Here is a 22,786-nt window from a genome sequence, read left to right as displayed (position 1 = left end):
CAGATAAAAAATGTTCTTATGTAAAAACTTTGAAAAGGAAACATGAATGTATTTGCAATAAAGATGCCTAATTATTAGGAAGCTATACATTTACCTAAGAATTGTGATAATATTGCATAATACAGTAACTGCGCTGCTTATTACAATGAATGAACAACCTGAAGAGAACATCCAAGAGGTTGGCCAGTTCAGTTTTGAGAAACTACCTGACCTGGCTCTACTCAAAATATTGGAATTTCTTCAAGTTAGTGATATGAAAATTTTGAGACTCGTAAACAGATGGTAAGATATTAAAGTATTGCAACGATGTCCGACATATGGGGACATAGGCTAGAGGTAGACCTAAGGAATTAGAGTAATTCTGTAAAGCTCATGTGCTATGTTTTAAAATTTTTACCTCTATTCAAACCACCTTTTAATTCTCTTCGTCTTCCCTCCCTTCCTCCCCAGATCGAATATTTTTGGGGAGATGGGGGAAAGTTTTAAATTTTTTTTAGTATAAGACTTGTATAAATTTAAAACAAACATTAATGATTCTTTTTTTGTAAGTATTGATAGACGGGTGACTGGTTGTGATAAGCGGCTGCGCCACTGGCACGTTCCTGTGTTTGAGTTCCTCAACAATTCAGCAAAGTATAAAAAGCTGTGCGAAGAAATTGAAAACGTCAAACGTTCATTTCCCTCCAGGTTTTGCATTTTTTTTCAAATTAAATGCACATAAAAGAAATAGGTATTAATTTTAAACAAGTTTTTAAAAAGAGTTAAAACACCTTCTAGGTATATTTTGATTTTAATAAAATTTTTCTTATTTTTTTAATGCTAATATTGTTTTCTTTTTATAGTTCTTAAATTGCCTTCATGTTTTCCATAAAAAAAAAATGTTTTAACTTTTAGATATGAGAACATTACCATAGGATTGGATCTTGATATGCGCGGTGAAGTTGGATATAAACACCTGGAGGGCACCGGACAAACTATTCTAATTTTGTGCGCTGATAAACTTACATTTCTCAAAGTTAGTATTTTTCATGTTGATCTTATTACCTATTTTAGTTAATTTTTAAAACCCTGCAGAACTTTGCTGGACTTTGCAGCATTATAAGGATTGGATGGGGGAGGGAGGGTCACGATTGTTCAAGTAGTAGAATACAAGGAGGCAGAGAACATTTGGCTGTTTATTTCTAACTGGTTGACTTAACAACCTTGAGGACTTTTATTGAATTTTGAGTAGTTGGTTCATATAGTTGAGTGTCCATACGTTTCATCCACTAATTGTAATCTACAGAATTTTGAATATCATCAGTGAGGATGTACAAAAATTTATCGACCATTGTCTTATTCTTTTAGATCCCTGAGTAGAATAAGCAATTTAGACAAAAAATCTAACATTATAGTATTAGAAAATAGTTGTTTATATTTTGGATAATATATTTTACCTTAATTTTTTAGATGTGTTCGTTTAGCTGCAAATTACTCTCGCAACCTGACCTTAAGGACATAAAGTTTCCTAACCTGGAAATCTTAAATCTGTATGAAATATATGACACAGACAAAGAAGAAATTGATCTGTTGTCACAAAAGGTTGTTGCCTTGACAGAGCTAAAACTAGAAGTGTGCAGTTTCTACGCAAATCCTCTTTTAGATTGTTGTAATAAATTAACAAAACTTTGTTTATTAGGAAAAGATATTTTAATTATTATGGAATGTTTGATAATTGAGATTTTATTTTTTAAGGCAGGGTGTCGGAGCCGTATAATTTTGATGCGGCTCCGGCTCCAGCTCCGGCTCCGGCTCCTACCTTAAAATTAATATATCAACTTTTGTTCATTATTGAAATTGATAAAATAAATAAATAATATAAAATATTTTGCTTTTATTTGATTAAAGCTATATAAAAGTAGAAGGATGTGTGTCTATTTGTTAAGTAACAATAGTTTTTCAGTTTATTATATGGAAATAGACCGTTGCCATATTATATTATTACTTTAAAAATCACTTTTGGCTAATCTGGAGCCGGAGCCGTTTTTAACGAAAAATACGGCTCCGGATCCGGCTCCACCAAAAATGTTGCTGCTCCCGGCTCCGGCTCCGGAACCCTGTTTTAAAGGATAATTGAATTGTGATTTTTAATCCTTTTATGGAATCTTCATAAAGGTCCTGGAATGGTTTTAGGTTATTATTTTATAATTAAAGTCTCCATATGGTTTTACGCTATTTTTCTGCCTTAGATGATGGGTGCACAGCCGCTAGTTAGAAATATCTTGAATTTACACATTAGATTAAGATCGCCATATGAATTATTTTGCAAAAATATATACATAGTTGGTTTTATAGACTTTGACGATCCAGTGGTCCCACCTACTATGGGTGGAGCCACTTGTTTTATCAAATAAATAAATATAAAGTAAACTAATACTTTATGCAAGAAAGACCATTGAAAATATCTTCTTTTCTTTCTGGTTAGACGTCGAGCAAAAAATGATTTCTCCTTTCGTGAGTAAGTGTGCCTCGTCGCTAGAAACATTGGAAGTAGTTTGTCAAGAGGAATGGATCGAACCAGAAATATTTAGCCAATGCAAATCATTGAAGGAAAGAACTTTGTTTAAAATTGTTATTATTATTATTTGATTCTTTATTTGTCTTAACTATATACATAAAAAGTTAACATATGAATTATAAGAGTTATTATAACAATATTAAATAAGGACTAATCCAAGATATTCTCTTATAAAAAGTGTAAGTTCATTGTAAAGCAGAAGTAAGCAATACAAAGAAAGAAATTTTGCCGTTTAACATAAAAAGTGTACATTTAAATTAGGTCAATACTAATTCAACATAATATCTTCTCAAAATATGTCCAATTTATACAAAAAAAAAATAAAACTTAAGTAAGTTCCAGAAAGAAAAATAATCGTCATCGAGAAGTAAAATATAATATTCATGATAAAAATATTAGGTCAATAGGTACTAATCCTTAATATAAAAATGTGTATAATGGATACACAGCTGAACTTAAAATTGTTAAGGAGGGATAAATAAGTGTGGCCTGTTAAATGAAAACTGCAGAATGCTTTAATGGGCAGATCACCAAAAGCTCCACCTCAAGATTATTGTTAAGGTTATATACTGACCCTCTATTGGATGAGGTAATTTTTCTTGAAGGTCTAAACGTCACCATATGAAAAACAGGCTTAAATTCATATGGTTAAAGTTAAGAATCACAAGAAATAATTATCCTCGGGATCATTCTTTTTTACTACACTTTATTTATCAATACCCACCTGTAGATTTTACAGGTGAGATGAAGTTGAGGTGAAATACTTAAGTGTGTCTAAAGATTTGGTGTGTTTGTTGTAAGTGTAGAGTATAGTATATATATATTACATACGAATTTAAATAAACAAACACTTTTTAAAAATGCCCTCATTTGCAGGTAGTTTTCTTTCTATACTCGAAACATGACATTTATCCCGGGTCAAATTGAAATGTTGTTAATTTTTCATATCCTAATTTATAATTTTTGTTTTTAAACAAAAATTTTCTTTGAAAGGAAATAAATTCAAGTAGATTTGAATTTAATGGAAGCTTTTTTTTCAGTCTTGACTGAAAGATAAAAAATAACACAGTGTAATTTCAATATTAACTACATTAATAATATTACTGGTGAGCGTTTTTGGGACGCCTACTAACAGCCAGCTTGAGTCGAAATTAAATTCCATGTTCTGTAGAAATTCTGTGAAGTAGTTTGTTGTAAAGTTTGTGGTGACGGGACAGTCCAGAAAAAAGTGTTGTGTTGTTTCTCTCGGTGCGGGTAGATTCCGGTCCAGCTTACAAAGTGTACATTCTGGAGATTCTAGCCTAAAATTTGAGATATTAGCGTTAAAATAGTTATAATTGTTTATGGACCTCAATGCGAATTCTCGTATATTTATTGGTAAGAAGGAAAAAGTCCATACTTTTTGCCATTTACAAAAAGTATTGTATTTTACATTGTAATTGAGAATTTAGTAGGGCAATCGTAAATTTTATTTGGATTCAGGATAAACTAATCTTTAAAGTATAGTTCAATCTATTTTAAAAATCTTAGATAAATATGTATCATAGTGTAAAAGTGTTTGTGGTTGCTTGTAATTAAGTTTGTACTGATAATTAGTTTTTAAAACTAGAATTAAAAGTGGAGGGTCGAATTACCCCTTCACTCAAGTGCCTCCAGGGTCGTAGCCACTAATAAATAAAAAATTATTAACATTGTTCTATGAAACAGAAGCTACAACTAGAGTTTGAATCTGAAATATCAACACAGAACATTGAGAAACTGTACACCATGTTAAATAAAATCTGCACAACTCTGGAAGACCTGGACCTTTCATGTGTTTCTGTTCACAATTTTAATTTAGATGGATTTTCAAAATTACGAACATTACGTCTCTATTGCAAAGCTGATGTTGATTTAAATTTGAATATTCCTACTCTTCAAGAATTCTCATACAGGTTTATTTTTATTTGGTATTATTCTCTTAGGATTTCCAAAATTGAACAAAAATTCCTAACGCCTTTTAATTCATTTTATTAATCTGCTAATAATAAACTCAAAAGTGTTTTTTTCTTAAGTTCAGAAAAATTAACTTTTCATAGCTAAGTTACTCCATAATTCACTTTTTCTGTTCGTCAGTCAGTTCGTAACGCTAGAGGAGAAATTTTCTCAGCTGCTATTCATGATAGCTGGGTGATTTTTTGACGATTTCCCCAGCACTCCACTAATCTTAAGTAACATCGAACAACTTAAGAATTTTTTTATTTAGAATGGGAGCTAGCGATGTGGTTCCATTTACCCTGAATCTAACTCACACAATTCTGCCAAAGTTAAAGAAACTCTCCATAGAAAATACAAACATCTCATGCAACAGGAATATTAGACTTTTCATGTGGGGGCTTGGTGGATACATATAAAAAATGTAAGTCACATCAGTAATTGCCCAAATTATGTAGTGTTTTTGAAAAGGTTAATTAAGATACCAACGATTCCAGAAGTTTTCTTAAATTAACTTTTAATTTGTTGAAATAAGAAAAAAAAAGATAGGCATTTTGTTTTGTCAACTTTCTTAAAAGAGGGGGGGAAGTTTTGACACATTTGCGTAAACAGTAAGTATAGGCTTTATCTTTGGACTAAAAGGATAAGTTATTAGGGATAAAATCATTCTTATATGATAAATTTTCCCACGTTTTAAATTTTTTTGGATAGGCCTCCAGGTTTAGGAGCTGCAGGCCTCCAGGTTTAGGAGCTGTAGGCCTCCAGTTGGTCTCTGGACAGGTAAAAAAAAATTATTTTTATTTTAAGAGATAGAGGTCAACTTATTAAACAAAATATGCATCTTTTTTTGTTCAAATATGTAAATAACATTTTAAAATATGCATATTTTGTTATATAAAATGACCTCTAACTTTTCAAAAAAAATTTGATTTTGGTTTTTTACCTGTCCAGAGACCACCTGGAGGCCTGCAACTCCTCAACCTGGAGGCCTATCCAAAAAATCTTAAAACTTGGGAAAATTTATCAAATAAGAATGGTTTTATCCCCAATAACCTATCCTCTCAGTCCAAAGTCACTGTTTACGCAAATGTTCCCCCCCTCTTGTTTAAAACGTTTAGAAATCTACTTTAAGAAGTAAAAGTCTTATTTCCTAACAGGAAGGCAAAGATTCTTGGTGCGGAACATTGTCTTAGAAATTGTAGAGAAACTTTGCAATCTTTAGGTAAATTAACTTTAGAATTTTATTCAAGAAGGGGGGGGGGGTAAGGCAACCATCTCGTAATCAATGTATAAATTGCACTTAGAATTCAAATTTCGATCTGAAATTTTGCATGAGTAATCCTTGGTAGGTCTATTTTCCCTAAATTGAACAAAAAGTTGGAAAAATAACGGATAACAGCTGGCGGCTCAGCAGTTTAGGCATTTTTTTTGGCTATTTTCAATGCAAATCATCACTAAACCTATCCACATAATACTATTTTCTGCTCCAAAATGTTTTCAAACGGTTCTAGCCGGTAGTTGCTGGTACTAGAAATTTGAAAATGTTGTTTTTGTATCATTTCACATGATTTAAAGCAAAAATATGTTTCAAAAAGTTGATTCCTACGTAATTTATGACAGATTTGCCCTAAAAATAGCCAAAAAACGGCTAAACGGCTGAGCCGTTAGCCGTTACTTTTTCAACTTTTTTGTTCGATTTAGGGAAAATAGGCCTACCAAGGATTACTCATGCAGAATTTTAGATCGAAATTCGAATTCTAAGTGCCATTTATACATTGATTACGTGATGGTTGCATTAACCCCCCCCCCTTAGATAAGAAAGTGGGACTGTAAATGAAGAATATTGCATCTTAATACATTGAATCTTAACCTATGGCAATTCTGGCTTTAAACACATTTCATAAGAATATTAACACAATAGACATACTATATCTAGATTACGCTTCTGACCCGATTTTTCGTCAAATCTTAAGCAGATGATAGTATTGTTTACTTTCGACTCAAGCTGAGGTGGATTCTTAAAAAAAAATAGACTCGTTACTCGATGGTGAGGCAAAATTATTTTTGTGAAAAATAATCCAAAAGCTTATTAAAAATCTACAAAAATTAAATAAAATCATATGTTAATAACCATTTTATGATTTTATTTAATTTTTGTAGATTTTTATGCGATTTTTGAGGATTTTTCACAAAAAAAATCTGGTCTGATCTGGTAATCTAGGTATAGTATGTCTATTGCTTTGTACTAAGAAATTATATTGTTTACAGCTGACTTTTATCTATGTATGAAATGAAAAAAAAACATGCGTTCGTAATGAAATGTGTACACAATTTCAACCAATGAGATTTAATGTAGGTTCCGATGCGATTCTCCTATTGGCTCAATCAGACATTACCTCTCTTGTCTTACTACCTTTATTATTAACACTTAAATGAAAGCATACAGAACTATCTTGTAGAAAAGTCTTCTGTTATGGTCAGCTAATTTGAACAAAAAAAGACATAAGTTTTGTAATTCGTCTTTGCTTCATTATTTTGAATTATAGAATTTGAATTGATATAGAATAAGATTATATTATACACGTATAATTTTGTTATTTAGACGCCATACGTATTTTCAGAATTGAAACGGTTGTATTTTGAGCTAAGTGATCCTATTGAAGAAATGATAAACATGACAAGACTGTCAATTAGAAATGTTACGATGACTGCTGAAGTTACAAAAAGTCTTTTTTGTTCACAATTGATAAAAGTGTTAAAGCTAACAGACGTAAACCCACCAGTGTCCAGTATTACATCAAATCTTCACCTTTTACAAGAGCTTAATCTTTCTCTAGAAAAGCAAGTCGACTTGGAGCAATTAAACCAGCTGCTACTCAAGTGTCAACAGAGTCAACAACTTAGAGTGGTCAAAATACGTTACCATGGATATGGATCACCACTTTGTATTGATGGTTTGTCTCATTTACTTTGGAGCCAGCATAAACATATCCAAGTTCTGAAATTGGATAAGATTAAATTTGATATTGACAAGCTTCCACATGCTTTTGATAATCTTACAGAACTTGAAATAGAAGATGTTGAACATTCTAATGAATCCCTGATAGAGTTACTAAAGAAATGTAATGAAACCTTGCAATATTTGCATCTGGATTTACGTGGTGTCAATATTTCATCTAACTTTGATTTGCTAATGCTTTCTCTGAAATATATTTATATTTCTGAAGCTTCTTTCAGCAAGGGAGGTCTTGTATCTCTTCTTAAATCTTGCTTTCAAACAGTAGAGGTCATTATTCTATTAAATGTTTACTTACAAAGTGACCTTGATCCTATTGATTGTTGTCCACCTCATCTAGAAATTATAGATTTGGATTCGAATGCCTGCAGAAGATTTAATCAAATTTGTGCCAATTCAAATCTAAAACAAATATTTCTTGACAACAATAGTAATAAATTTTAGCAGGTCTTAATATTTATTTATTCCCTCTGCATTGATTTCAGAAATCTTGATACACCATGTTAGCATCTAAGAAGAGATCACTCGAGCAGGTAATTGTTTATGAAATGGAATATATATATAAAAATAGATAGGTATAGAAGTTCTTTAGCTTTTTTATTGTTTCTTTGTTTAAATGAGTGAAATGTATCAACTGAACTAAAAAACTTTCAATCATTCAACACGAATCGAATGAATTCTTGTTTCTCATTAATTATTCTTTTTTACTAGCGGAATAGATTAAGCAAAAAAAATGTATAATGTGTCACATGAATCTGCGTATATATTCTGAGACATAATATAGAAATCTGAAAAAATTTAGGAATTCAGATTTCTACTTATTAAAATTTTGGGGTATAGTCCCTTTCGTTGCAACGCCTCTTAAAGGGAATTTCTTCGTATTTTCACAGTAGCTTTTCTCCTATTTCTAGCCCCTCTAACCCTGCGGCGCAATCACCTAACTTAAAAAATCTACTGTGAAAATCAGTGTTGTGGATCCGGATCCGCAAGGATCCGCATATTTTTGAGTCCAAGGATCCGATTCCTGGGGTATAAAGGGAGAGGTCATTTTCTAGTAAATCCCGTAAAGGTGTGTGTTATAAGGCCTAAAAATAGTAGTAGAACGATAAGGTGCTCTAGATATATGTATTCCCTATTGAATAGAACAATAGGGAAATTTTTTTTTTTTTTTTGATAACCGTACCTGGATTATCTAAAAAAAATACGAAATTTCTATCAAACGCTTTGTTTGGCTCAAACTGACAAAAATTAAAAAAAAATATAATTATAATAATAATGTTTTCTATAGGTACAAGGTAAAAGTTAAGAACAATCTATACCATTAAACAAAGGAAGAAGTCATTCTTTACAGGTTGATTTATTATAATTATATTTTTTTTATTTGTGTCAGTTTGAGCCAAACAAAGCGTTTGATAGAAATTTCAGATATTCCAGGTACGGTTATCAAAAAAAAAAAAAAAAAATTTCTTCCCTATTGTTCTATTCAATAGGAAATACAAATATATAGAGCACCTTATCGTTCTACTACTATTTTTAGGCCTTATAACACACACCTTTACGGGATTTACTAGAAAATGACCTCTCCCTTTATGGAAAAATCTTCCTAAAGGGAGGGGGCGAAAGTGACACTTTTTGAAACCAAAACTAAAAGTCAAAGGAACTCAACTAAAAAAAGAGTTACAGGTCTGACATTTTGCATGGCAGTTGCTTTTTAGGGGTACAATATGGAACTGTGAAGAAACGGCGTCGCAACCGCCGAAAACCGCCGAGAAAAGGCAAAAAAAAATTCGGCGGGAAACGGCGGTTTTTGGCGGTTGCGCCGCCGTTTCTTCGCAGTTCCATATTTTACCCCTATAAAGCAACTGCCATGCAAAATCTCAGACCTGTAACTCTTTTTTTAGTTGAGTTCCTTTGTTTACTTTTAGTTTTGGTTTCAAAAAGTGACACTTTCGCCTCCCCCCTTTATATAAAATAGTCACTTACAAATTTTAAAAATCAGACATTCTCGTGATGGGAGCCAATCTTTAAGGTTTAGGTTTAGACTTGAAAATTAAAAGTATTTTTGACTTCGAGATTAAAGAATAAATATTTTTTGAAAAATTTGGTGATTTTATTTTTATTGTCAAGGATCCGGATCCGCATACAATCAATGCGGATCCGCAACACTGGTGAAAATACAACGAAACGCCCCTTAAGAGGCGTTGCCACGAAAGGAGCTATACTCGAATTTTGTTTTATCTTTTTCCAAACCATGAACATAGGTGTCAGAGAGGTCGCATTTTTAGAGAATTTATATTATATATTTAACGTACGTTTTTAAAACATGTAAAAGCTTTTTAAAAAGATATCAATGGTGATACTTTTTAGGATAGCGATGGAAACGAGGAAATTATGTCAAAATATTTTAGATCTAAAAGATTAAGGTTAGATTATCTTTAATATAAAGTAGTAAGATTTGTTAAGTTAAAATTCTCTGAAATTGTTGGTCTTAATTTGTTGTTAAGGAAGTTTTATATAAATGTCCTGGGTTGTTTTTGGGCTATTTTCTAGACCTCCCACTAGAGGCTAATGGAGAAGCAACTTTTTTCATATACTACAAAAGAAGCTGCGCCACTAGATATTTCTAGTGTCATCTTAATAATGCGAAAAGGGTGATCCTATCAGACTTATTTTTTGCTTCAAATAAAATAGAAAATGAGGGGAAAATTTATAGAGACCACTTTCAGGGGAATTTCTTATAAAAAGTTTTTAAAGGGTGGAGGCGGATGTGCCGTTTTTTGAAACCAAAAGTAAAACGTGCATGATCTCAGCCCATAAAAGAGTTACAGCTCTAAAATTCTGCACAGCAGTTGCTTTTGTGGTGAACAATATGGAACTGAGAAGAAACGGCGGCGGAACCGCCGCTCCCACCGAAAACCGCCGTTTCCCGCCGAATTTTTTTGCCTTTTCTCGCCATAATAGACAATTTTCACCCATCTAATATAAACTTTTTTTTTCATAAAAATTTCGCCTATATTTTCACTTGACACTTGTAAGATTTTACACTTGCAATTTTTTTAAATATTGACATGTTTGAAAAGTATCACGTGAAAATATAAGGTAAATTTTTTTGAGAAAAAAAGTTTATCTCAGATGATTGAGAACTGTCTAATTTGGCGAAAAAAGGCAAAACAAATTCGGCGGGAGCGGCAGTTCAGCCGCCGTTTCTTGTTCTATATTGTTCTCCACAAAAGCAACTGTTGTGCAGAATTTTAGAGTTATAACTCTTTTATGGGCTGAGATCATGCAAGTTTTACTTTTGGTTTCAAAAAGTGGCACATCCGCCTACCCCCTATTTTTATTATTTTGAAATGAACATGTATAATTATATGTTTAGGAAATCTTTTTATGAGAAAGACTGTATTGATTTAGCCAAGTCGTTGCTTGGAAAGACTTTGTGTAGATGTGTTGGTAATAATATCCTGCAAGGTAACGAAACATATTTTTGAAATGCACAATCAGTGCAAGATTGCAAAACATTCAAAACTTGAATCAATCTAATCTTCAATGGAGTCCTTGATCTCACTAAATCTTTCTAATGTCAATCTGTCCACTTCTGTAATAAAACATTGATAAAGTTTGCCATTGGGTTTGGCATTATCAATAAATAATGATAGGAGTGGAAGGATTATCGGGTGATTTCACATTTAGCGTTTGTTGAGCACTGATAAATCCTCTTTATTGAATTTAATCTGCAAAAAAACTTCTAATTTCATTAATCAATGTTTTTTTTAAAAACTAGTTGGTATACAGGCAGAAAAAAGGTATTGGATTTCTACTGCTACAAAGTGCAATAATCATCATCTCTCGTCAGTCCACATTTCCAGGGATCAAAAGGGATAAGTCAATGGCCGATGAATTGATGTACATCTCCAATGATACACAAAATTACCCCTTTTGTAGATTACAATTACTAATTGAATCGTTTGGACATTCTATATAATGAACCAACCAATTAAAATACACTACCTAAAAGTCCCCAAAGTTGGTTAGCCGTTAGCCAACAAACAAGAAAAGGTTATTCCAAAACTTTGGGGGACCAGTATAATAAGCAGTCCAATGTCCCCTCCCTCCCTAGCTTACTTCCCTATACTGACTCATCATATGATTGATACAGGTATGATTGTTGAAACAGAAAGTTATTTGGGAGAGGATCAGGATGGAGCCAGTCATTCTTTTCAGGGCAAAAGGTAACATTTTATACTGGATATGTGTGGCTTGGTGCGTACAGTACGAACTCAGAAACTGCAGGACCTATAGTTACATCGTGTTAAATTTTATATTGAGGATGGGCAGGTTTTAGAATGATGGGTATGTCATCCCTCGTCTCTAAAAACAACTGCAAAGATTGCTCCCAATCTCAGTCAAGAAGCAAGAATAATTTTCTATTGAGACCAAAATATATTTTGCTTTTAATAAATGAATAATCTCAAGAAAATATCAAAAACGATTAATATACATTGGATTATCATCGATTCTCAGCCATACTCAAAAATCAAGTATAGCATCGTATTCAGATAATTTTCCACCAATTTAAAAATAATAATCATAAAAGTAGCACCAGTTTTGTTAGACCCGGCCTTCGGCCCCTCGGGGCTATCAAAACTGTTTTAATAATACAATATTTCATTTTAATATCCGTAAATTTAGCGATGCGACGATTAAATTTTTTTCTTTTAGAACAGATCGTAATGCTGCAATGTATGAGAATGCTGGTACTTGTTATGTTTACAAAATTTATGGAAACTATCATTGCTTCAACATCACTAGTAAAGGTATTAATTATTATTCAGTTGAAGAGTTAAGTGAAGAAGGTGTAGAAATATGATTACAATGCTTCTTAATTCTTTTTCTTATCTACATACATACAACCTTTCAATTTACTAATGAAAGCACATTTCAAGGTCTGATTTTGTTCAGTAAATAATCTGTACGTATCAGTTTTTCTCGAGTAAGTTTTTTTTACTAAAATGTACAAAGAAGTTTAACAACTATTTATTACTTCAACTTTTAGAACAGTACTTGAGTGGTTATCTGTACTTTTATTCTTGTTGAGTTCATTCTTGGACTACTGGGTGTCTGTCATCCAATGACTTTCATATTAAGTCATTAATAGTTTACATTTAACTTTCATTTATTTTATATTAAGGTGAGGGATCTGCGGTTCTCATAAGGAATACTTGATTTTTGATATGTTTTAAAGAGAAGGATTTTTATTTTTGTATTTTTAAATAATGTAAAACTCACCTTTCGTCCATTTCGCTTATATATAAAAAAAAGTTTTTCTTTCTCTTTGAAAGATATAGTTGAGCATCATCTCCCATACAACTAACTTTGTCCGCGAATAAAACAATAAGAATTAAAAAATTTCTTTTCGCTAGGTACCCTTTCAAGAGACATGGCTCCTAATTTTGTTTCGTGAATATTCCCATGGCATTTAAGCTTCCATGCTATTCATATCTTTCAGTATTTTTGTTTCATCGATTAAAAATCATATTAACTCTTTGACTTACTCAATTATAGGACGGAGAGTGTGAATTACCAATAACAGATTTGTTTTGTAATTGATAAAATTTGAAACTTGTTTAATAATTAAACCTAATGAGGCAATTGGGAATTCCAATCTTTAGGTATAGAATATTTAAGAGATTACTTTTCCACCGATTGTACTAAAATTTGAAGAAAAACAAGGATGACAACATCCATAAAAGCGAAGCACTGAAACGGTAGGACAAACGGACACTAACACTTGTATAGTGTCAGAACTGAATAATCAGAAGATATGTATAAATGTCGAAGCAAAATTGTAAGTAAAATTGTTGAAAAACTGCTTGATACAGAATAATGTTTATGGACATACTTACATTTTTAGGACTTGATTATAGAATTGCTTCGCTTATAATATTGTACTTTGTTGTCCCAGGAATCAGTATTCCAAAAATCAGATCAATCGGATTATTAGATCACATAAAAATTTGTTGTTAAAAAAGTAAAAAAATTAACATGTTTAAAATGAACGTACGGACATTCTGGTAATGATTATAGAGTTGCTACGCTTTCTTAATCGTACCTAACTACTACATGAATCACCATGCAAAGTTTGAAATCAATAGGACAATTTTAACATGCCTAAATTAGCGAAAAAAGCTATCCGTTACGGACGGACGGACGTACGGACCGACCCTAATTATAGAAAAGCTTCGCATTTAAAAATTATATTTAAAATATACATGTAAAATACTTAGAATTTGCAAAGGCATTTTGTACTAAAAAACTGCGATGAATATGTTAAAAATATTTTAAATGTTTAATCGTAATTTGATCATGAATTTGACTTAGGCTCCTTAATGCCTTAGACATTAGAGTAAAACACTAGAGGGAGAAAGGGTTAAATAACTGTATCTCCCCATCGCAATCACCTTGTGCAACCTTTCTATTGGGTCATTGAAAATCAACCAATAGTGTCTCTTATATTAACACAGCCGAGTAGCAGAAAATAATTTAGAAGCAGACGAAAAGGGTCGTTGAAATAGGAAGGGAGGTAGTTGTCTGTATATACATCTATACTATAAATCTGTTCCTTAGACTGATGAAAATTAAGTATTAAAACTAGAGCTATTGATGCTTTGGTCGGTCACCAGACAATGATGGAAAATCGTTCAAAACGCCGCAAAGATGGCGGAAATAAATTGAAGATGAAGGTAAATTCATTTTAAGTGTATGTAATTACATGAGCATGATCTAAATATGGTAACTCTTATTTATATTTATTAAATTTTTCCTTTTTTTATATTTAAAAGTTAAACTTCTAATCTGCTTATTTTTTCTATATTTTAGTAATATATTAATTTGAATATTTTTAAGGATTTAAGCAATGGACCTTCGAAGCTTTGTGATGCTTTTAATATAACCAAAGAAGAAATTAATTTTGCCAGTTTGATAGAAAGTAATGTTATTTGGCTGGAAGGTGACATTTTCAATCAAATTTTGCATATCTTTTTGAAGTTCTTACCTTTTTCACCAATAAAAGAAATAATGATTTCCCGTCTTTTGTAAGGACCAAGGGCCTCTAAAACAATGTTCCCAAAAAGGATTTCTATATATCTGTATGGTTACACCTTTTTTTAATTTCGCGTATTCGGACAATTTTTCCTAGATTTTTGCTTTTTAGAATAACTTTTTCATCATCTCGACTATTAAAAGAATGTAAAAGACCAGAGGATTTTTTGCCTCTAAAAGATAGAAAATAAGACAATTTATAGAACTTGATAAGCGTGCACTGTTTGTCTACCTAAATTAAAAATCTATTACGCCATTCATTTTTAAAATTTAATAACTTAACAATAGCTTTTAATGACATTTCATAAAGTATTAATTAATTAATCATATTTGTTAATAGAAAATGAAAATTCAGATGAAATTGAAATAGTTACAACAACAAGAATAGGTATAGAAGGTGCAGGAGAGCCATGGTCACGGCTACCACTCAGGTGAGTTGATACATTTGTAGTGCTTGTCTTCTTTTCAGCGTTGCGGAGCCGTTTGATTTTGGTGCGGCTCCGGTTCCGGCTCCGCGGAGCTGTCTGAAGATGTCGGCTCTGGATTTGGCTCCGGCTCCGACCTAAAATCAAGAACAACTCGACATATTTTTTTTCCCAAGTCTATTTTTGACTTTTTAAGGTTTTAAGTTCAATTTTTGATAAAAATGTACTTGAAAAACTTGAAAATCACACAAAAAAAAACATGACTAACCGAGGTCAGGGGTGTGGTTTTTGTATGTCTACGAATTGATGATCCTTTTTGATGAAGCTCTATGTTGGTCTCGGGAATATTTTTTTTTTTTAATTTATTCAATTTAGGTTTTATGTCCACGGAAACAAGTCTGTAAGTGTTAGGGATAAAAAAGCAGAGGCAGATTTAAACAAGAACAAGGACTTGCACAGCTGATATCAACATGAGCATCCGCAAGAAATTTCGTACATTAACCAGCTGAATTTGAAGGATTTTTCAGAACCGTAGAAAGATGAAGCATATAAAAAGAAGAATCATATTTACAGCAAACAATACAGAATGTATGTATCAGTTTGAAATTATTAAGTTTTATATTGTAAAATATTATTAAATAGATATTTTTGTGATCAATTTTTTTGCAAAACAATTGTAACCTTTATTAGTGATGTGAATACATGGCTTATCAATAACAACTGCATTCAAAAGTTATTTATTTTTTATTTTATCTAAATGTTTAAAACTTGTTACCTACCTGTTTTATTACTTTAAAAATGTTCTGACTAATATATTGATCAAATGAGTAATTTACCAATCTTGTTCAATCCTAGATTTATATTTTACTTAATTAATCATAAATTTAACCTGATTTGGTTTAGTAACGAGACATCGTCCTGCATAACAGCAAGAATTGTTTTCTTTTAATTTATTCGTTCTTTAAGTGTTCCATAAAAATGAGTCAACTTAAAGTGATATGGATGCATATATATTTAATTAATTTAAAAAACTTTATTTTAAAATGTAATAAAAAGCGAAAAGTATGAAATCACATGTTAATAATATAGCAATGAAAAGTACATAAATATATAAATTATTAAAAGTATATAAAATTTGGTTAATTAAAATATTTGTTTAAAATAATGATTAAAATAACGGTGTAGTTTTAGAAGGTAGGCTCTTGAAGGGCGATTTTGAGGCCTTCAATGTCCTCCTCTTCCATGGCTGTTGATGCAATGCTGTTAATGCCCTGCTCGACTAGATAGTCGCTGAACAGCAGGTTTGTCAGCTTCGGAGGAGTGGAGTTCCTCCTGGAGTCAAGAAGAGACAATAAAAATTCTGCCAGAATAGTGTTGGCAGCGCTGTTAAGGTGGACTCCATCCGTTAGGTAGCTGGCAGGAAAGTTACCTTTGAACATTTCCTGGAAGTGAACCAGGAAAACACGGCTCTGGACAACGCCAGGACTTGCCTGTATGTAGTGTGAGAAAGCCTTAGTGTAGGCAACCATATCCACAGGAGAGCCATCAGGACTGTTGATTGCATGTTCAGGTTCACTGCAGCAAGGTGTAACATGTCTTGGGGTAGGCCCCAACAGAAAGATTCTACCAGGGAAGCAGTCAAGAAGAGATCTGATGACTCGTCCTAGATCAAGGATGAGTAGGCCCATATCCTCATCAGACGGTAGAGTAGGACTGTCAAGATGGACAACGCCGCCTGCAGCTTTGTGACTGGCCTTGTATAACATCAAGTTTCCCATGAAGCTAAGAATGCAAATATCATTCTTGTCGGCCGTCTTAAATAATGATTTATCCAATCTCCTTAGAAAATTGAGGAAGTCATTGCTCTTAAAAGCAGTAAACACTTCCACACCTTTGTTTTTGGTTAGGTTGATAAGCGGCGGGGCAACATCTCTGAGGATGGAAGATCCTGCCAGGAAGATTTTCTTCCCGTGGTGGGGGCTGCCCGACAGCCCTGCCAGGATATCATCTTTAGAAGGTGTAGAATGTCTGTCGATTAGATCCATGTTGACAAGTGTTTCTGTGAGGTTACAGAAGAATTTAGCTTGTATGTTCTTTTAGCTTGTATGTTATTATATATATTATGAGATTTTATTCGGATAACTGTGAATTAAGTGAATATCAAATATGAATAAAAGCCTAACTTATTATTAACAGCGTCTTGTGTACAAGGACGTCCAAGCTTTTTCATTTGGGGATGGGGGGGGGGGTAAAAATTCATAATTTTTAATTTTTTGGGGGAGTTCGGTTCCCACCCCCCAAGAAAATAGTTATAAACCTTTCCGGGACCTATGAGAAGCTACCCTGTAAAGGAGAACCCGATCGGTTCAGCGGTTAGCGAGATCCTTCGCTACAAACAAACAGACAGACATCGTTCTACTTTGTATTATAGATAGGCAAGGACGTCCAAGCTTTTTATTTTTTAGGGGGAGGGGGTAAAATTCAAACTTAAAATTTTTTTTTTGGGGGGGGGGCCTACGGCACCCCCAAATTCATTTGCGGGGGGGGGTGGGGGGTGGGTAAGCATTCCTTTACCACCCACCCCCCGATTTTACATCCTTGCTTGTGTACTTTTAAAAAGTTGTTTTGTGACGTTAAATTACGTTTATAAAATATCATTTAAGCCAAGCTTTTCTATTCTTATGGTAGTCCCGAACGTCCGTAATGGATAGCTCTTATCATTAACTTGCGCATTTTATTGTTAGAATTGTCCTATTTAAACTTACCATGATGATGATTCCTGGAGCAGGTAGGTATAATTAAGATAGCGTAACACCTATAATCTTTATCAGAAAGTTCGTAGATTCAAATCATCTGATTTTTTTATTGATTCTTAAAGCAACAAGGTACAATTTTTAAGTAAAGCATAAATTTTAATTAAGTCCTAAAATTTAATTATATGCAATTATCCAAAATTTTTACTTTCAATTAAGTTTAGACTAAGTCAATATTCTGCTTTTTTAGTACTGACACTCTACAAGTTTTAATGTTTGTTTTTCATACCGTCATTTGAAATCAGAGCTTCGCTTTTATGGATATTATCATCTTTGTTTTTATTATATGTATCTAAATACTTTTATTGGTTACGAAATGAAAAGTGAAACAGCAATAATGTTCTAAAGATAAACATAATGTCTGTAAAAAAAAAAACAGGATCTAATACCAGATAAGTCAAGAAACTATATTTTTTATATCCGACTCTCTAAGACACATAACCTTGCAGGGCTTTGTATACCACCCTTAACCTAACCTGCCATATCGAAAAGAAAATGAACAAAAATCGTTTTCTTGTTTGTACAATATTGAAACTAAGCTATTAAAGAATAAATCGAGACAGCACAAGTCTTACAAAATACTCCAAAACGAAGCTAAATAAATTGACAAAATCGTAGTTTTTTCTTTTTCAACAATTACAATTTCTTTAGGTCATGCCATCCGGAACGGATGGCTTTTATGATTGTTTTAGATATGTTAGAATTGTCTTATCGATTTCCAACTTCTTGATAATTAATTTAAGGAGATATAAATGCGTTGTTACCCTATATTTGTTTATATTCAGTTATCTAACTATTTGATTTGTATATAGCGTTCTCTTTTATTATTATTGTCATCCTTTGTAAGTTTGAAAAAAAACATACAAGATATGTAAACATTGCTTTTTAGCTTAGGTTGAGTTAATTTCAGTAGGGTTCAACCTCTCCTGAAGATATAATAGAAATTAGTTTATGATTAAAGTTTAAAATTTATGCAAGAAGATGGGGGGGGGGGGTGTTATAGTTGTCTTTTAACCCTTAACGGTCGGGGGGGGGGGGGGGGGGGGGTGTTGAACGCCCCCCCATCCGGTTTTTTCTATCTCATTTTCTGTGTGTGAAAGATGAAGAGCCCAAACTGCGTGACTTTTTAAGTTTGGGTATGACACATAACCGAGAGTTGGAATTTTTTGAATATCTCCATCCTGGCGGGCACTGGATGCCAGCAAACCTGGCAGGGTCATCAAGGTAAAGAGCAAAAATATTTTTTTGACTTAAAAAAAAGCATTTTATCTTACCAAAATACTAAAATATCCTCTAGTAGTACATCCTCATATTAAATACAGGTGTTCAAGTCAATTTCAGGTTCCAGGTATGATCCTCCAGGTCTCCAGAAATCTTTAAATGGCTCCTGTGGCCGCAATTTTTGACTTAGAGACTTCAAATTTTAAACTTAAGCTTTTCTTACATGTCTACACAACGTATTAAAATTTTATAAAGATCCGCCGCCGTTTTCCCGCCGACTGCGGCGGCTGGCAGCTGCCAAGTACAGCTGCGGCCGCTGAAATTCATATTTTGATATTTGAAAAAGAAAATGTACATAAAGATTAACATTTTCTGCAAAATAAATTTTATTCTAGCTTCAAAAAAAAAAATTACAGCCGTTTGAAATTTTTAAGTAAAAAAGGACCTAAAAACAAAGGTTGTTAAATAAAAGGGTGAAGGAAGCGAAAATTGACCTTGACTTACTTAAGGTCGGAAATTCATCATAACGCAGGGGACTTACACAAAAAATTTTAGCCCTCTAGCTCTAATAGGAACTGAGATAACATGGGGGGGCGTTGAACGCCCCCCCGCCCCCGACTGATTAAGGTGCGGCAAGGGGCCCGACTGTAAGGGGTTAAGTAGAATGTACCGAAAAAATGTTTGTTACAAGAAGATAACTCTATACTTGTTTAGTGTTTAAGGCACATTCAACATATTAAAAAGTTACTATGTAGACAGATAATGACGACATGTATCATCATCAGAAATGATCAACAGTAAGTCAAATGTTTTTGTCATTCCAAGTTATTTTGGAAAGCGTAAAAGTTGAAGGCACAAAAGTTTTTCTTCATGTAACAATCGTTCTGTATGCACTTTACGCAGATTGCTAATTTTAAGATAAAAATCGCAAAAAAAACCTCTAATGATCATCCATTTAGCTGAACCTTAAATATTGGCCTCAGGCTATAGTGTTATATTTTTATTTATGGCATTATGGCTTTTTAGATGTTTTCTATTACGGGTTATACAATATACAAGTTATGAAGACAAATACTTGTACAACTTTACACACTATGAAACTTAAATTTTATATAACATTTTTTAGCTTTATATTTGAATAGTGGCTTCGCCCCATGAGGAGAGATAAACCGCTATTTTACTTCAAATTTGTATCAAGTGGTTGGGTACTTGTTTGAGGGTGACATATTCCAGAGAAAACATTCTAAACCCTATAAAGCACATCTAAATCTAAGTCGTGTCAGAGAATCTTTGATTAAGGTGCATCTTACTTTTATGTAATACAAGTAAATATATGCGACTTTAACGAAAGGTTTATCCTTGCGTATAAAATTTTAAAGACATATTGCCATTTAGGAAAATTAATGAGTTATTGTGTTATTTGACTTTAGATTAAAACCAGTTTCTATAGTATAGTCTTTTTATAAGACTTCAAAGGGAAATATTTTCTCGACATTCTAGAATTCGACCCAATTTTCACCGAGAGAGTAATTTCTCGCCAGTTCTTTTTGTGCGTCTCGTTTGCACAGTTCTTTAGGCGCACGTGCTCCTCATATTTTTTTATGGTTACTTTTAAATAATTAAGCCTCTACTAAATTGGTGCTACTCTTATATAATATATCTAAAAAAAAATCCATCAAAATTCCCTTTTCAACAATTTATAATCTAGAAAGCGTTGTAACTGTTATTCCAATTATTTTTATAGAAAACATTTAAAATTTTATAAATACTTTTTACCTATTTAATTTGAGGGGGAAAATATCATTAATCTCTTTAAAATTTCCATGATGATCATCAAACTTTTTATTTTAAGCCAATTTTAATTTGTTTTAAATGCTGATTTCTGTATATCTTTCTTAATGAATTAAAAGGTTTTTTTTTAGATGGAGGGGCGGTAGGACTTTTTTCTGTTCATTAATCAATCAGCCCAGAACCAGAGGATAAGATAAAGGACTTCATATAATTGATCTTCCCAAAACTTTTAATCTAAAATTTTGAGGGGGAAATGGTTGAAAATTACTAAAGCGAGACAATGAATGCCATGAGTTTGTTCGTGATCTTTAAGCCAGGAGTTTGTGGATGATGTCGTCCTAGTTTTCAAGTTATAGTAATTAAGTATCTAATTTTATTACAATCTGACTTTATGATCAAATAAAGGGGGGGGGGGGGGAAATGTGGTGACTCGTCACACGACATACCAGCAATTTTATTTTGGATGCTACTCCCTTAGTTTTAGAGATAATTGGATGAAATCTTATGGGCTGGGCCACTAATTACCCCAACTAGTGGTATCTTTAAAAAAAACGGCGGCGGGACCGCCGCTCCCGCCGTCCGCCGCCGTTTTCCGCCGCCACCAAAAAATTTTTTTTTATTGCATTTCTCGCCGAATTAGGCAATTTGGAATCATTTGAGACCATGTTATTTTTTTCAAAAAATTTTCCCCTTACAAGCAACCCTGTGATTTTGAAGATATTGAAACAAAATCTTTTTAGGTTGGTAAGTTTAAAATATTTGAATTAAGAAAACGGCGGCGGGACCGCCGCTTCCGCCGTCCGCCGCCGTTTTCCTGCGCCACCGCCGTTTTCCGCCGCCACCAAAAAATTTTTTTTAATGCATTTCTCGCCGAATTAGGCAATTTGAAATCATTTGGGACCATGTTATTTTTTTCAAAAATTTTTCCCCCTACAAGCAACCCTGCGGGGGGACTTCGTCATTTTTTTCAAGGTATATCTTAAATACAGTGCTACTTCTGTGCTTTTAAAGATATTGAAACAAAGTCTTTTTAGGTAGGTCAGTAAAAATATTTAAATAAAAAAAGGCAGAGGTACCACCGCGGAAAATGGCGGCGGGACCGCCGCTTCCGCCGTTTTCCGCCGCTACCAAAAAAAAAAATTTTTAATGCATTTCTCGCCGAATTAGGCAATTTAAAATCATTTGGGACCATGTTATTTTTTTCAAAAATTTTTCTCCTTACAAGCAACCCTGCGGGGGGACTTTTTTCCAAGGTATATCTTAAAATCAGTGGTACTCCTGTGCTTTAAAAGATATTTAAAAAAAATATTTTTAGGTAGGTTAGTAACAAATGGCAGAGGTACGGCCGCGGAAAACGGCGGCGGGACCGCCGCTCCCGCCGTTCGCCGCCGTTTTCCGCCGCCACCCAAATTTTTTTTATTGTATTTCTCGCCGAATTAGGCGATTTAGAATCATTTGAGACCATGTTTTTTTTCAAAATTTTTATGTTTATATTTTTCTATTGATCCATAAAAAAATTTTCTTCCAATATCTTTAAAAGCAAAGGAGAAGCCTTGAATTTAAGATATTTATAATATGATAAAGAATTTGAAAAAAAATGACTTGTAGGGGGAAAAATTTTTGAAAAAAATAACATGGTCTCAAATGATTCCAAATTGCCTAATTCGGCGAGAAATGGAAAAAAAAATTGGCGGCGGAAAACGGCGGGAGCGGTGGTACCGCCGCCGTTTTTTATTCAAATATTTATTACTGACCCATCAAAAAAGATTTTGTTCCAATATCTTCAAAAGCACAGGAGAAGTACTGAATTTAAGATATACTTTGATATACGAGAATTTGAAAAAAATATTTTGTTTAAATATCTTTTAAAGCACAGGAGTACCACTGATTT

At 32.9% G+C, this 22,786-nt stretch overlaps 1 protein-coding gene across 1 annotated transcript; it reads left to right on the top strand.

Moving 5' to 3' along the window:
* The first annotated feature begins 7,909 nt into the window (after nucleotides 1-7,909).
* LOC145315771 (uncharacterized) lies at nucleotides 7,910-16,030 on the top strand. Its single transcript, XM_080155852.1, has 10 exons — nucleotides 7,910-8,080; nucleotides 9,915-9,970; nucleotides 10,924-11,015; nucleotides 11,704-11,776; nucleotides 12,267-12,361; nucleotides 12,736-12,760; nucleotides 14,200-14,287; nucleotides 14,451-14,553; nucleotides 14,986-15,076; nucleotides 15,446-16,030. Exons 1-10 carry the CDS (start codon nucleotides 8,048-8,050, stop codon nucleotides 15,531-15,533), a joined length of 744 nt encoding a protein of 247 aa, XP_080011978.1. The 5' UTR covers nucleotides 7,910-8,047; the 3' UTR covers nucleotides 15,534-16,030.
* The last annotated feature ends 6,756 nt before the right edge of the window (nucleotides 16,031-22,786 follow it).

Source organism: Acartia tonsa, chromosome 4, assembly GCF_053477335.1.
Source record: "Acartia tonsa isolate MP-2025a chromosome 4, ASM5347733v1, whole genome shotgun sequence".
NCBI classification, from domain to species: domain Eukaryota; kingdom Metazoa; phylum Arthropoda; class Copepoda; order Calanoida; family Acartiidae; genus Acartia; species Acartia tonsa.
The sequence above is the reverse complement of the archived record's forward strand: the minus strand, read 5'-3'. Positions and strand labels throughout refer to the sequence as shown.

What these genes read in the sequence shown, in the direction of transcription:
- LOC145315771 (XM_080155852.1), top strand. Translation starts at nt 8,048, where the DNA reads ATGTTAGCATCTAAGAAGAGATCACTCGAGCAG. An exon ending in TGGTAATAATATCCTGCAAG is followed by an intron (nt 11,016 to 11,703) that starts GTAACGAAACAT and finishes TGATTGATACAG; the next exon opens with GTATGATTGTTGAAACAGAA. An exon ending in TGGTCACGGCTACCACTCAG is followed by an intron (nt 15,077 to 15,445) that starts GTGAGTTGATAC and finishes TATTCAATTTAG; the next exon opens with GTTTTATGTCCACGGAAACA.